Below are 17,322 nucleotides of genomic sequence, written 5' to 3'. Positions count from 1 at the left end.
CTTCGGTCATAGCATCCTTCCATACTTGATGCTTGACGGCATCAGTGAATGATGAAGGCTCATTTTGGATGATCATGCTCATGATGGTCAGGTATCCCTGATACCTGTTCAGCTTCTTACTTTCACGGAAGGTTCCTCGGGGTGCAATGTGTCCTTCAACATCATCAAGTGTCCCCCTAAGCCATGAAGGCCTCTTCCTAGGAGAGGAAGGTTCAAGCGGAGGGGGATCAATAGGATCCATAGGTTCTTCCACATCGGCCATCATCTCTTCTTCCTTTTCCTTTGGTTCCCTGGTGTCAGCTTCTTTAGATCCTCTTTGAGTAGGAAGATTGTCTACTTTGCTAAGAGCCATATCTTCATCAAAGGTGACATCATGGCTAATTTCTACTTCCCTTTGACCAGCCATATAGATTCTGTAGCCCTTAGTATTTGCGCTATAGCCCACGAAGATTCCTTTCTTTCCAGATGCACCCAATTTATTTCTTTCCTCCTTCGGTACATGAAAATATACAGGGCTTCCAAAAATTCTAAAATGAGATACGTCAGGTTTCTTACCAGTGAATATTTCTTCGGGAGTCTTGGAACCCAATGCTTGATGAGGGCATTGGTTTTGCACATATATAGCAGTGTTTGCAGCTTCGGCCCATAGAAACTTCGGAAGTCTTTGATTCTTCCTTTTCGCCACACCATTTTGCTTAGGAATCTATGGTGTAGTAGTCTCCCTCTTAATGCCAGCCTCTTTACAAAAGTCAAGAAACTCATTGGATTCATATTCAGTCCCATTATTAGTTCTTAAGATCTTGATTTTCTTCTCAGTTTAATTTTCGATTAAGGCTTTGAAGTGTCGAAACCAGGAGAACACTTCATCCTTCCTTTTCAAGAAGTATATCCAAGACTTGCGAGAATAATCATCCGTAAAAGTGAGATAATATGAATATCCTCCCACGGAGCTCACAGGCATCATACCTGATATGTCTGAGTGAACCAACTGCAATTTATCGGAGGTCTTGCTTTGGCTTGAGGGGAATGGTTCCCTTTTGAGCTTTCCTTCGACACATCTCGGACATACACCTTGTTCTACTCGAAATTCGGGCATCCCTGTCACCATCTTTCTTACATCAGGTAGAGCTTTATAATGAAGGTGAGAAAACCTCTGATGCCATAGTTTGGACTGAAGAGTTGTGTCACAAGACATGACACCTAGCGGACTTCCTCCGACTTAATATAATGAATCAACTCGAAACCCAAGAGTGAAAGCATCTTTAATATTCTTTTTCCATACACGTACCTTACCATTGCTGAAGGTCACCTTGTAGCCTTTGTCTTCCATTGTCGAAATGGACACCAGGTTCTTTTTGAGATCAGGTACATATAACACATCTTGTAGATGAATTGTATTTCCCTGATTCAATTGAAGAGTGACATTTCCAATGCCTTTCACGGGATATTTTGTATTATCTCCAAGAACAATTTCCAGGTTGGTTTCCTTCTCTATCAGATCATGGAGAGCTTCTTTGTAACCAGTGAAGTGCCTTGAGGCACCACTATCAATAAGCCAATTTCCCAGCAAGTCCAGGGGAGCAGTAGTAGATAGAGCTGCTGGTAGATAATATTCATCTTGCTTATTGTTCACGGTGTTAGATTCATACCTGGAATTTCTTGCCTTCTTGAATGGTTGTCCTCTTCCTTGATTTCCGGCGCTTCTTTTACCTCTTCCTTTCGTCCTGTCATTCCTTTGATTGCCTTGAGAGGGATTTTGATCATTGTCCCAGTGAGAGTCCCTTTTATCAGGGCACTCCCTTGAATAGTGACCTATTTTATTGCAATTATAACATCGTCCTTTTCTTCCACCCTTTGGTCCAGCCTTTCCTTTGAATTTAGCCCTGGAATTGTTTCTTCTTTTAGTATGAGAAGAAAAGGCAAAGGGATGACCCTTAAGTATGGGCATTTCTTGTTCTTCCATCCTTGTTTCTTCTTGAATGCATCTGGCCATTAATTCCTCGAATCCAGGAATTACGTTGTTGTTGAGGAGAGTAGTCCTGAATACATACCATTCGGATGGTAGTCCTCCAAGAGTTGTGAGTGTCATTTCCCTGTCAGGAATTATTTCCCCAATAGATAGGAGATCATTCTTGATCTCGGTGATCCTTAAGAAGTATGCTTGCATACTCTCATATTTGCCCTTCTTAATTTCCTTCAGCTTATTTCTAAGAAACAAGACTTGATTTGCATCATTAACTTTAAATAAACTCACCAGTCTATCGTAGATTTCCTTGGAGGTGTTCAGGTCGGAAACATAGGCCACCAAGCGCTTGACGATAGAGTCCCAGATGATCTTCCTCGCTTTGACTTCTCCCTTGGTCCATTTGTTCCTGGCAGCAACGAATGCATTTGATGGAGGCTCAATAATTCTGCCTCTCACATGGTCCAACACTTCCTGTTCTTCTAATGTTAGATCAAGAGACATCTTCCATCCGTGGTACTCAGACTTCTCACGGAGTTTGTCTCCCTCTCTACCACTAAATAGTGACCTCTGTCAATCACTGTTGGCTCGTAGTTTGTACAACACATGTATGGCACTCAACCACCTATTCCTATCGTGTCATCATACAGTCACCCTACCATACTCTACCTGAAATTCGTCATACTCTACCTTTGTCAATTGTTGATTTGTGGTAACATTGGATGTGCTCTAGCCATGAAAATTGGTGGAGAGGCTAAGGCACATAAGATCTCAAAGACCTAGAAATGGTTTGGACAAATTCCACCCGGTTGAAGAGATATTAAAATAATTAATATTTTTAAAGGGGTTCTTAAGTCTAAACTGAGGAAAATTAAAATATTAATAGGTATTAATATAAAACTGAGTGAGAATGTTCTAAATGACATAGATCAAGCCAAATCTAATCTTAGCCATTGATTAGGGACTTAATCTCGACCGTTGATTCGTCAACAGGAAAAGTATAAGAGGAAGCTTGAGGGTCAGTTGGAGATACACCAAATTGATCAATCAGTTCGATTTTCTAGAGTAGGGTTTGCTGAGAGAATAGAGCCAGTGATCTGTTGCAGCGAGGGACAGTTTGGCACGAGGCCGAGAATACATAGCAAAGAGGCAGAGATAGTGCAGAGAGACAGAGCAGAGCCTGGGGAGGCTGATGCAGAGGCAGTTGGGACTTACGCAGAGGCTGAGGAGGCCAGCGTGGGTGACATAGAGGGCCAGAGGTCTAATGCAAAGAGCCAAGGGGCTGACGCAGAGGCATCAGTAGCTGCACAGAGGCTAGCAAAGCTGACGCAGGGCCAAGAAACAGCGTTGGGTGATTTTTGTGGGGCAGACTGAGTGTTGTTGAGCTAAGAGGTTGATACAATCCCTATCAGAGTGACGCAGAGCAGTGGAGAAGCTTGGAGGTGCTTTCGTTGTTCAACTAAGGAGCTGGCATAGTTGTTGTGGAATCGATCATCCGGTGACTGATCAGCCTGAATATATGTCTCCAAGGAGAGGTACTTTTGCCAAGGGCATTCTCTATTGGGTGAGCCATTTCTGGCACCCTAGTTGTATTTAGAAATTGCATAATAATAAAACCCTCATATCTGCTGCACCGTTTTTCCTGCATTGGGTTTTTCCGGGGACGATTGTCCAAAAACAACGGTGTCCCTTGTGTGTTTGTCTCAGTTATTTCAGTTGTTGATCTGTATATGTGTTAAGGCTGCATTTGTGTTTATTTTCGATATTTACATTTATAAATAACTTGTTAATGAAAGGAACAAGTAGGAGAAAATAAACCAGATAATACAGCAGGGATTTCGGACATGTCAAACTTAGAAATTTCAACATCAATTGTGTTGTCGTACAGTTGTTGGTGGCTACACTATCATCCATCCAGCCACGGGATCACTTTATCGTGTGACTCACATATGACTGCCTCTCTGCTTGCACTTCGCTTTTCCCTACTAGTTCATTATGGCCATTGTTAGTTGTACTAAATCCACAACCCTAATCTCCGAAGCTACTGATGGCTAAGATTAAATCTCAACATCATTTGAGATCAATGGCTGATATTCATCAAATTGACTAAAGCAAATAACCTTTGCATTTCATTAGATTAACTCACTTTTCCTTTTAAAATCTAATTACTCTAATAATTCCATTAATTAAAGTAATTGTAAGGTTGAGAATCATTTGGACAACTTCCGCACATCTAGACACACAGAACTATGTCGAAGTACTTGTCTGATGCTACTATCATCAACACCTGACGGTCCCCTTAGCCTAGCTTTGGGTATTTTCCCATCACCTACACATGGAGAGATATCATCATCTTCGAATGCAACCTCAAACCTTACACTTAACATGCAAAAACCTCAATTAGAAGACCATTTCATCAGCAAATTCCCTCTCTATTATGAAATCCACAATCATCATCACTAGTTTTTTAGAAACACTTGTGGTTCCTTGTGGATTTTCACATTCATGAAGACTAGAGTTGTATTTCTCTACTCCTTCATGAGATGCTTCATGTTTCACAAAAAAATCTTGAAAGACAATCTTCTCACATCGGTGTTGCAGAAACCATCCCTCTCAATGTTCAAATGCCAAAACCATACAATGTGAGGATTCGTCCATGAGCTGGCATCGAAACCATGTCCCCAGATCTCATAATTGCAGTTCCTCAAATTTTGCATGCTTCCTCAAATTTAGACTGTTAGTTTTTGTAGCATCATAGGTGTTCTAGTCTTGAAACTTTGTGGAGAGTCTAAAACACATGAGCTCTTCATAACCCAAAAATCGTTTCTCTAAATTCCACCTAGAAATGTCTCAATTAGATTATTAGCCGATTTTTTTAATAAATTCCTAAGTCTAACTTAGGAAAAGTGGTTAATTAATAGGTATTAATTGAGAAAAGTGAGAATTCTCTAGAAACTCACACAGATCGACTAGGAAATAATCTTGTCCCTTGATGAAGTTTTAATCTTGGTCGTTGGAGGTCCAATAGAAGATTATAAGACGTCGATGGGTAGATGGATAATACACACAAAGAGATAAATTTCCTTGGAGAGTTTGATTTTCCAGACAGTAGCAACAATTGTTGGAAGAGTGTGAAGCTTTAGAAGGGAAGCAGAGACAAAGAGTGACACAAACAGTGAGTCTGGAGGAAAGCTTTTCCAGATCCGGAGAGTTAACAACCGAAGGGTCGTACTTCCCAATGGCGCAACACAGACCCAGCACAGAAGACTTCAGAGGGAGATCAATTTTCGCTGAAGGAGAGAGAAATTCAGTTGTTGTTAGTCCAGAAATTCTCCAGGAGGCCAAGAGAATTTCTCCCAGAGGCATAGTAAGCCAGGACATCATTTTTATTACAATTCCGAGCTTAGAGAGTTGGGGTCTATGCAAGCACTATGCAGAGATTGTACAACTGGCCAAATCTGTCAGTTGTTGGAGCAAGATTAGGCATGGTGTTGAGGTATTTACCTTACAAATATTTCAGCCAGTTTATTTTGCTGCTTGGATTGCCAGTTGGGCATCCATAGATTGTACTCAGAATTTCATTGTTGCTTAATAATATAAAACCTTCAGTTACTGCACCGGTTTTCCCAAGTTGGGTTTTTCCGAGGACTTTTGTCCAAAAATAAGTGTCAAATTTTTGTGTGTGTGCCATAATTTTCTCTCTTTCTAACGCTATTATTTCTGCATTTTTATTTGTGAAGGTTGCAGTGTGATTTATTCAATATTTGTCATAGAAAATAAATGGTTAATTAATTAACAATTAGAGGAATTAATTCCAATGGTTGCAATAGGATTTCAGTGGTGAAATTTTCACATAGACCAAATCTGAAAGTTGCTAACTGTGAGACGCTGCAAAAACACTGATCTCCTCCATTTCAGACGATTAATATGCTACAATTGCACACAGTTAATCATTGCAGTAGTTTCAGCTCCTCCATGTGGCACACAAAAACCAAACAAGATTCAATACTATAAAGCTTTGGTGCACAGTAGTAAGAGAACAAGTCATAGCAACACCCGACAAGGTTTATTACTGTCACAACAACACCCAACAAGGCCTAATGTCCACTATCCATAATCCAGCAGTGCCCAATGTCCACTATCCACTATCCACCAATACCTAACAAGGTCAATTACTCTATTATACATTGCCCAACAACACCTGGAAAAGTTCAAAAAGACTCTCTCAACGTCACAGTCTTTCCTCTATATGAGTTAACTCTGCCCAAGTTCACATGGTGGGGAAGTGAAATAAAAGCAAATAGGCGTAAGTTTATAATATATAGATGTCCCTTTAATGTACCATGGATACCATATCTATCTTGATTTATGTCCTAATATGCATGTTTTCATATATCTTGCAATTAATTTGGCATTATGGACACACACACACACATATATATAACGCACGCTTCTGAGATGCTTTGCTTCCAAGAATTTTCATGTTACAGGGGTTGATGTTGATCCCCACTATGGGAATGATCTATTAAGGTGATCAACGCCAACCCAGGTACCAGACCATTGGAGAGCAATCTCGCCCCCACATCAAGGATGGGTATGTTTCACCTTTTACTCTTTCTTTTGGTACAACTCGAGATCCATATTGGTAGTATGCATATTATACGTATCTAGGCCATTAGAGCTGGATAGAAGATACAACAAGTCTGCCCCCATGTGCAAATGTCTAGAAACTGAGACATATATCAAACAAGGATTCCTCAAATATTTGGTACTGGTACGCAAAAAAGTTGTACGCAAGAATATGATTGTGTGTAGACTTGTATTTGTATGTGTAAGTAAGTAGTAATTGTATTATAAAAATATGAAAATGGTGGTTTACATTCCCTCAAACGGTGTGCCAAAATAGACATTAACTAGTCACGAGGGTTGATTGGTCATGCCTTTTGACCTTTCTATTACATAATTAATTTTATTAATGTTAATTACTAATTTAATTAATTAATTATTAATTTATTATTATATTATGAATTATTTATTCATAACATTGCCACCCCCTTTAAAGATGCTTTGTCCTCAAAGCACAACCAGAAGAGGGTTTTATCTAGTTGAACATTGTTCTGATGGATTTGCATCCTTTCGTTGACTGGTGCATTCTTCACGAGTACTTGTACCTTCATTGCAGCTAGAAGTGTTAACACCATTTAATTTATAATGCCATCCTTGCCAGTTAAACTCCATGAATTGTTCTTCAAGGTTTGTAGTATAGCTTCCTAGTTGTATTACCCATTATGCACCTAGAACTATATCCATTTCTTTGAGTGGTAGGGCAAATACATCTATTTGTAGCTTCAATTCTTGTATTTGGATCGAAACTTTTTGACATTCTCCTATTTCCTTGATTTTTTTTCTAACAGCGACAGACATAGACAAGTCCTTGATTTGGCACAAGGTTACTTAGGAGAGGGAGCGAAAACGGGAGTGGGACCGACATTTTCAGAAGCTCCCGGTTTGGGAGCCAATCAGGGAGCGAATTTTTATATAATATATATTTTTTATATTTTGATGCATATATGTCAACAAAAGCTTGTAAAATGATGAATTAGATATAAAAAGGCATAAAAACATAGATTGAACCATATAACCGCAATCATCTAGAAGTTATAATCTTCATCAACCATGTCCACAAGTTAGTAACATACAACATATTGAGTCTCATGATTCATCAATCTTAAAGTTTCAAGCTTTCCAAATTCAATATATAACATTTATCATCATTGATCATCAAAGTTGTACTTGTAAGCTAAGTGTAACCATAACAACAAAGAATATCTAACATAAAATGAAATGTTATAAAATTAATGAAACAACTTTCAACTTTCACGAAGCATCATATTCATAATTCATTACCATTGAGTTATAATTGCCAACTTCAAACTTCAAACTTAAATTGTCATATATTGTTTACAAAAAATATCATAATAAATATGAAAGAGTCAACAATTATAAAAACTACTAGAAACTAGAAAGGACAAGTAAGTAAATCTTTATCTATTGCTAATGCTTGGGCCTCTTGCCACCGCGAGAAATGTCTAATTTTTTAGTCTTGTTGGAAAATCAAGTTCTTTGTCATTAATATCACCCTCATTAACATAAGATAGAAAAGACATAGCATGTCAAGTCTAGATTTTGTTCAAGTGATGGTTACATTTTTAGTAGGGAGGGTCATGATAGAGGAGTTCGACAACCAATGTCACTAACATCAAGGTACATAGAGGGATTGGTTCTCTTCATTAAATACGAGTTCCATACCCTAATACATGACAAAATCCAATGGAAAAATTGCAATCCCCCCAATATTGAAATCTTGAAAAACTAATAGGCCTGTTGGATTTTGAATGAGATTTAAAATTCTACTTTCTCCATATGAAATCCAATGAAGTCAGAACCACTCTCAAACATCCTGAGTCATTTCATGGTAATGTTAAAAATTTAAGTAAAAGGACGAAAATAAAAATAAAGGAGAATGTCTCCTTAATCTTTATTTTCGTCCTTTGACTTTAAGAATTTAACATTACCATGAATCGTCTATCAATACTAGGGCCATAGGCTTGATAATTAGGCTGCCCCACTAAAAAAATATTTATTTCTTTGAAAAAAATTTGCATTTGCAATGTTACTACAAAAAAAAATTACAAAGAAGGCTAGGGAGCGAAAATTTCGCTCCCATGCAGGAGTGATTTCGGGAGCGGGTTTGGGGGGGCAGGGGGGGCAGTCGCTCGCCCGCAACCCTGATTTGGCATATACAAAGACCAAGTTGTTTAGCAAGATCAATGTTTATACAATTGTGAGTACTACCAAAATCTATAAGTATATTGACATTTCTGTCTTTTATGAGTCCTTTGAGCCTTAGGATTTTAGGACATAGATTCACTCTCATGTTTGTCGATGTAGTAGTAAGTTTAATGTTCGTTTTTGGGAATTGGCTCTTCTTCCGAAGATGTGGTGAAACGTATTTGCTTGTTGTTCTTGATCTCCGAAAGAGTTACTATTTTCATCAAGGTTTTTCCAATCACATGAAATTGCAGCTAATGACGGTTCCTCAAAATCTGAATCTTCACTATGTGTAACAACGATTCCTTCATCATGTTCTTGTACTTCAATTTGCTTCCCATCTACTATTTTATAGTAGCGCAAGGATGCGTCTTCACATTTATGGCTTGGCATCCAATTTTCTCCACATTTGCGACAACTATTTTTCTTTTTTATCTTTTTTCCTAGATCATTACTTGAAGTGTTTGATTCCTTCTCGACTTCATAAGTATACAGTTTCTTGTTAAGGCATCTGTGTCCTAATGTCCATTTGTCTCCACAATACCTACATTTGTTAGTTTCTTTTCTTCCCGAGTGTTATTATTGGTCTTCGTCTTCCCTGAATGAAGGCATTCTGAGCTTATATTTTTTTCTCAATAATTATGGTTGCGTGTCTGGCATCTTCAATGGTTTGGGGTTTATATAATTTTAATTCTTCCTGAATCTACAACAATACATTTTTTATAACTCTTCGTCTGAGAATCCCCTTTGCCTTATTGCTAACACTTCCCATTCATGCATTTACACACTTACCAATCCCTTCTGTTTGAGATGAACGAATCTTTCATAAACATCATCCTCTTCTTCATCATGAAATCGTTTTAACAAAGCGTTTTTAAAATTGTACCAATTGAAAAAGCGCGTTGCACATTTGTTAGACCACCATAAGAACCAATCATACGCTTTTGCTTCCAGGTAGTTGGATGCGGTAATGACCTTCTCTTGTTCACCTATTGGTGGATTTGCTCTGAAAATGGCGTCCATGTTATTTACCCAGACAATGGCGCCTTTATGGTCCTTACCATCGTATTTTAATAATTCTTTTTTAATTTTGAGGTAATCTTTGTCGAAGAACGTTGTATGGTACTGACTCCCTTCAAACTGTATACGTGGTATTCGCATATTTTCATGCATCGATGGAATTTCATGATTCGAAAAAAATTCGCCTTCTGGAGTTTTTGGACTTTGCGTCTCTGAGGGAATAAAAGGTGGGTTGGCTCCTCCCATAAACTGGCTCATCATGTTCTTTATTGCTATGATATCCCCTACCATTTCATTTTGACGAACCCCAAAATCATCTTGCTTTCTTTCGACCTCGTCAAGGCGTCTGCGCACTTTGTCTAGTTCTCCTTGGAATTTCTTCGAATTATCGTCACTATTACTGTTTTCCATTTTGTTCCTCTTTTTCCTATATATATATATATTATAATCAAATTAATTAATTTAATTTAAATTACATATGAAATTTAAAACGTGAATCGGATTAAGACTCGATGATCGACGCAGTGTTTCACCACGGACCTGGACCGACACCACGTTGTTTGTTGATTGGTGCCCTGATGCTGCAGCGTTTGACCCACAACAACAGTCATGGACCCTCGATGTCGTAGCGTCTCGATCGTCTGTCACAATGTTTCGACCTTCGATATTTGCTCACAGTGGCAAGGGTTCCGATGACATGGAGCACGGTGAGGTGTGGGATGGTACGCTATGCAGCGTGGGTGCAGTCACGGGTTGAGGCAGTGGGATGGGAAAAAAATGGTGACAGGATGAGCATAGAGTGTGATAGCGTGGTGTGGTTGCCGAATAGTGGCAGCGTAAAGCGTGGGGTGAATGGAGACAAAATGGTGATAGCGTAGAGCGTGGAACGTGGGTGGCAGTGAACAGTGAAGAGTTGAGGGAAGCGAGGAGTTGAGGGTTGTGGGTAGTGGAACAGCAATGAATTGAGGCTCTAATACCACTGGTACGCAAAAAACCTGTACGCAAGAATATGATTGTGTGTATACTTGTATTTGTATGTGTAAACAGTAATTGTATTATGGAAACATGAAAATGGTGGTTTACATTCCCTCGAACGGTGTGCCTAAATAGGCATTGACTAGTCACGAGGGCTGATTGGTCATGCCTTTCGACCTTTCACTTACATAATTAATTTTATTAATATTTATTACTAATTTAATTAATTAATTATTATTTTATTATGAATTATGAATTATTTATTCATAACAGATACATTTTCCAAGATAAATGCCACTTAACACTGAAAGAATGGTGCTAGTGCTTGTTAAAGTACAAAATATCAAAGAACACAATTCATACATAAACAAAGATCGGCATTCATATTGCCTAAATTAGACCTTTCTTTCATGAAACCTTCAATACCCTGATAAAAAATAAAAGTTCGAAATTCCAGAATCCCATGACAGACTAAATTTAGTATTCAAGTATATCAATAATCACTAAAAGTTACTCCCTATTTCTATATCTTATCAGAGATGACAAACCTGTCTGATCTCTTCTAGAGTTATTGATCCACTCTTGTCTATGTCAATCGCATCAAACTGATCTCGAAGACCTGCAAGCTCTTCTTGGGCTAGTGTAGATGCCAGTGCCTACAAAACCACAATCAAAAATTTTAAGGAGAAAAAAAAGATTGATTCATTTTTGTTTGAGAAAAGACCAATAGTTATAAATGATTAAATATTTGCAAATGCAAATCAAGATGATGGAAATTTAAGGAACTGATATTTAATCTGAAGCATCAAAACTAATAGTATCAGTTGCATACCCTCAGTGCAAACTGCTTTAGGCGGCTGTATTTAACAAAATCACGCATTTGGCACAGCACGGATATATCCAGTGGGATTTCTGAAGCCTCTCCTCCTTCTCTCACCCATGGATGTGCTGTAAAATTCAGTGACTCAGAAACAGATGCATGATCACAGTAATTTGAAATGCAAATCAGATAACACAACTCCTCGGTAAAAGAAAAATAGAGCATACAGTGAATGGCAACAACCATTTTAACAGCAACTTTGACAAATGCATCAACAAGCCCTCTAGCATATCATCAATTTTAATATATGTAAACAGATATTAATCACAAAGTATTTGTTAATGAAATATTGTTGGCTGATGTGAGAAGCCATAATCTAAACACCTCACATAAACCTTACAACATGCTTTTCCCTGCAAATCTTGCCATTCCATGAATACAGATGAGCATTCAGAAAGCAAAAAAGGCAGACAGGTGCAGCTCATGATGACAATTCAATGAATAAAAACAGGGAAGAATTGTTGGTGGACAGAGTTAACAGCCAATGAATGATTGGTTGTTGGGACCCCAGGGATTTCAAAGTTATATAATTGGCGAAAATGGGCATGCATAGCAGCAGATGATCACTATACATGAGAATAGACATGAACAGAATGTAACCGAGGTGTCATAACGATACTTAATCAGATGAGATAATTTTAATAATGTCCAACAAATGACCACAACTGTAGGCAAAGTATCAACATAAAGTACAAAATATCTCAACTTCCAAAGAGTTCTTGTTGTCTCAAAATCTAGCAAGCCTTGTGAGATGCCTCACAAGGAAGAACAAGACTAAGATACAACAATGAGGTGGCTGCCACTGTCACCTTAGCACTCCACCTCCTGCTCTTTGTTAAATGAAGTTAGAGGAAGAAGGGTTCTGCAATATTTATCAGATGCACTAAATTTCACAAAAGGGACCCACAAGTGTGGTTAAGGCGCAGATTTACTTTTTCTCATTATTTTGACTTAGGAAAATTTTTTATTTTCCTATAGTCAAAAAGTGAAATGGTCTCAGCCATCCACTGAGATCTAATCTCAGCCATTTGTGGAAAATGGTCGGCCCAAGTCAACTTCAAGGAGGGAAAAGGGTGCAGACTCAGCTCATTATGCTCTAGAAATCTTGGTGTTCAGCTCAGCAAGAGAAAGAAGTGTTCAGCTCAGACTAGGATTTTAGATTAAGCTCAACTTACCTTCAGCAATTTGTAGGCTTTCTTCAAGGGCCGAAATCTGGGTGCAGAAGAGGTCGTACAAGCCATACGAACTCGCAGAAGGACATAGAAGGGAAGAGAAAGGAGGTTGATTCAGCGAGAACCACTTCCAGCTATTCGCATACCTCTCCAAGCACTGAAATAGTTGTGCAGAGGAGGTCCTACAGGTGGTGCAAGTCCATACCAGTGTGCAGAGAAGAACCAGTGCAAATTTGCAACTTGCAGATAGCTGAATAGAGAGTTTGCAGAGAAAGAGAGGGAAGTTTTCCCTTCTGAATGTAATATTTTCCTATAAGAAGATTTGCTGAGTTGAACAATAAAACACCAAAATTGCAGGTTTTCCCCAGTTGGGGTTTCCTAGGTAAAATTAATGTGTATTGTTTGAATGGTGTTCTTGTCTACATCTATTTCCTTTATTTTCCACTGCATGCAAGTTAGAAAACTCAAAGTATTTGTGGGTTAAAAGTTAAGTTCAGATTTCCTTTCTTTTCTTGGTTAAAATTCACAGATTAATTAGCCGGGTTTTAGAAATCTAACATGGTATCAGAGCTTCATCTCTGACTGAAGACCAACACTGTGTTTTCAACCTCAGGAAGGGTAAGGCGCAGAGGGAAGGCATAGCAAAGCTAAAGGGTTGCGCTAGGGTTTCTAGCAGTGCGACCAAGGGGTTTAACCCACAGACCACAGCTTTTGCCAGTAAACCAATGTGTTAGGGTTTTTGGACAAGTTTGACCAGCAAGATGTCATACCAGGGTTTGAGACCAGAGCATAGTTTGGAGGGAGCAACAAATTTCTACTCATGGAAGGAGAGAATTTATGTGGTGCTTGAGGAGCAAGGTGTGAAGGATTTTGTAAAGAACCCACCAACTACACCATCTAACCCCCAGCAGCTAACTCAGCATAACAAGAATGATGCCAGAGTGAGAAGGCTCATTCTTGAGGGAGTCAAAGACCACATAGTTCCACATCTTTCCGGCAAGAAGACTGCTAAGGAAATGTGGGCAGTGACTATGAACCTTTACCAAGGCACAAGTGAAGCCAAAAAACTAGTGCTCAAGGACAAGCTGAGATTCATTTGGATGGGCAAGTCTGAGCCCATAGTTTCCTATCTCACCAAATTCACCCAGGTGAAGCATGAGTTGGCCGGTGTGGGGGAGACAGTATTGAAAGAAGATTTGGTGAGCTTTGCACTATTAGGGCTTCACCAAATCATGGGATAACTTCCAAGACATAATGAGTGGTAGAGAGAAGCTTCCAGACTGGGAGCAGTTATGGGGTGACTATGTTCAGGAGGAGATTTAAAGGCAAGCCAAATCTAGAGCTCATGTGAAGCATGAGGAAGAGGAGAACTTTTGCCTAGCTAGCAAAGGGGGCAAGGCTAGAGGCAAGAAGAGCACAAGAGGGGCCGAATCCAACTCCAAAGGGAAGAAAGAGAAGAACGATTTTTCCAAGATAAAGTGCTTCCAGTACCATCAGTTTGGAATCTAAGCCACCAAGTGTCCACAAAGGAAGAGGGGGTCCAAGAAGGGCCAAGTGGCAGCCTCAGCAGAAGTGGACGAATTCAGTTCCAAGTTTGAGAGGGAGTTCTCGCTCATAGCTTGCATGGCAAGCTTTGTAGCCATCAATGTATAGTACATTGATAGTGGAGCATCTAGCCATATGACTAGGAACAAGGAATATTTCGGCCAATTGATAGAAAAGGACATGTAGTTTCACATTGAGCTAGGAGATGATGGCAGATACTTGACCAAGGGAGTGGGTACTGTCAGATTTGAGAGGGACTCTGGTAACCATATTCATCTCAAAGATGTCCTCTATGTTCCAGGACTAAAAAAGAACTTTGTTTTTGTTTCAACCCTAGAGGACAAGGTTTGTGAGGACATTTTCAGTGGACAAAAGGCCTACCTCAAGTCCTTAAATTTTGGAGCCATGAAGCAAATTAGTGTGAGGGTGAAAAACCTTTACAGGCTATAGTTTGAGATAGCCACGGCGTTGAGTAGTAGTAAGGCAGGCTGTGAGCAGAGTCGAGACCTTGGGGAGCTATGGCACAGGCGTATGGGCCATTTACACCGTGAAGCACTGAAAAGCCTTAGGGAGATAGCCATAGGGTTTCCACAATGTAACATCGACTAGCATGATGTGTGCAACGGTTGCACACTTGGAAAGTGTGTCAAGATGTCCTTTCCCATCACTGAAAACCAAGCCCAAGGTCATCTTGGGCTTTGTTCATTTGAGGCTCAAGCATATGCGGTCCATTCTCTTCTCCATCCCTCATGGGATACAGGTATTACATCATCTTAATTAATGACCATTAGAGGAAGACGTGGATCTTCTCCTTGAAGAAGAAATACGAAGTGTTCTCGAATTTCTAGGAGTTCAAAGCGTTGGTGGAGAACCGGACATGAAAGAAGATCAAAGCTCTGAGTTCAGATAATGGAGGGGAGTACATCACCAATGCCTTTAAGGACTTCTGTGCCAAGAAAGGCATCAGGAGAAAGCTTACCACACCCTATAACCCTCAACAAAATGGGTTGGCAGAGCACAAAAACAAGATTATTGCTGGAGCAGTCATAGCCATGATGCATAACCAAGGACCATCATTATTCCTTTGGGCAAAGGCATGCACACTACAGTTTATTTGCAGAACGGGAGTCCACATAAAGTGCTTCAACAAGTTACACTAGAGGAGGCAAACATTTGCATGATGTCAGATGTGAGTCCATATTTTTGGTAGTGTTGTTCACTACCATGTGCGCTCAGATAGTCGGAAGAAATTGGAGCCTACAATAGAAAAGGGTATTTTCGTGGGCTATAGTGAGACATCCAAAGCGTACAAGGTGTACGTACCAGCACAGAGGAAGACAATTATCAGGCATGATGTCAAGTTTGAGGAAAGGGCTCTTATGAAGTCCTTAGAGTGAGAGCATATTTCAGCACAAGTGGAGAAGTTGTCAGTGCCTAAGAAGGAGGCTCAACTAGCACCTCAAGCCACATCACAACTAGCTATTGACTAGGCAGTACAATAGTCAAATGGGGACGTTGCGCAGGAGGAGAGAGAAGAATAAGCAGTGCCCACTCCATCAATGACACCTAGCACAACCAGCAGGAAGCCAAGGTAGGCTAGCCAGTTAATTCAATAAGCTCAAGACAGGGCAAGGGCACCCAGCTCTACATTCAGATACAGCAAATAGCCTCAGAGATATTCAAGTTTTATGGCTTTGATAATTGAAGCCATAGACATAGAGCCTTCTAGCTACTAGGAGGCAGTCTCTTAGTAGGTTTGGCGAGATGCAATGGAGTAATACTCTTCCATCATGCAGAACAATGTCTGGGAGATTGTGCCTAAACCATAGGGCAGATCTGTGATTGGATCCAGGTGGGTCTACAAGATTAAGCAAGCAACTGATGTGAGTGTGGAGAAGTACAAGGCCAAATTCATAACCAAAAGATTCTCATAGGTGGAGGGCATTGACTATGATGAGACTTTCGCACCAGCAGCCCATTATTCCTCCATCGGGGCCATTATAACACTTGCAGATCAGATGGGGTGGAAGATCCACCAGATGGACGTGAAGACTACCTTTCTTAATGGTGTTTTTGAGCAACCAAAGGGGTTCGAGGCACATAGTAGGGAGACACGTGTGCAGGCTTAAGAGAGCTCTTTATGGGCTCAAGCAGGCCCATGACTATGGTATTCACGCATTGATAGCTATCTTCTGGGACTAGGCTTCACCAAGAGTGAAGCTAGCCCTAACCTGTACTACATTATGGTTAGGGGACAGCCTCTCATTCTTGTGTTGTAAGTAAATGACCTCATACTTACAAAGTTTGACATGAAGGATATAGGGCTTATGCACTATTTCCTTGGGTTGGAGGTTTGGTAAGGAGATGGACAGATTTTCTTGGGACAGGGCAAGTATGCTTTGGAGATCCTCAAGAGGTCCCGCATGCAGGATTGAAAGCCCATGGCCATGCCTCTAGTGACGAACTAGAAGAAGATAGATGCTAGCAAAGCAAAGACAGTGGATGCCACTCTCCATAGGAAACTTAATGGGTCGTTGATGTATCTAGATAACACACGACCTGACATTTGCCATGCAGTAAACCAATTGACTTAGTTCACGATAAAGACTACTAGAGTACACTCAGTTGCTGCTAAACATAATCTCATATACCTCAAAGGCACAATGGATTGTGGATTGATGTAAAGACAAGTTGATGGAGTGAAGATGGAAGGCTTCACAAATGCAAATATGGCAGGGGGTTCAACGGGCAAAAAGAGTACTTCAAGGTGTGCCTTCAATGTTGGGTCAGTGGCACTGAGCTCAATAGAGGCTACATACATGTATGCCAGTTTGGAAACCTGTGAAGCCATCTGGTTGAGGAAGTTGCTTGTTGGACTCTTGAGTCTTCAGTCAAAGGTGGAGCCTACAGTCATTCATTGTGATAATCAAAATTGC

The 17,322-nt window shown here is 39.9% G+C and overlaps 1 protein-coding gene across 1 annotated transcript in view; it reads right to left on the bottom strand.

Annotated features, from left to right (window-relative positions):
- LOC149191868 (calcium-dependent protein kinase 18-like) overlaps positions 1 to 17,322 on the bottom strand; it is a 338,201-nt gene that overhangs the window by 94,273 nt on the left and 226,606 nt on the right. The window contains exons 8-9 of the mRNA XM_089404397.1: positions 11,622 to 11,737; positions 11,338 to 11,445 (exon numbers count right to left, since the gene is read on the bottom strand). Coding sequence (XP_089260523.1) covers positions 11,338 to 11,445; positions 11,622 to 11,737 — 224 coding nt within the window. The remainder of the gene's footprint in view (positions 1 to 11,337; positions 11,446 to 11,621; positions 11,738 to 17,322) is intronic.

The sequence above is a fragment of the Pinus tabuliformis genome, chromosome 2_2 (assembly GCF_031772625.1).
Source record: "Pinus tabuliformis cultivar Carrire ecotype Pingquan chromosome 2_2, CPIR1, whole genome shotgun sequence".
Taxonomy (NCBI): Eukaryota; Viridiplantae; Streptophyta; class Pinopsida; order Pinales; family Pinaceae; genus Pinus; species Pinus tabuliformis.
This window is presented reverse-complemented; position numbering and strand designations above follow the sequence as displayed.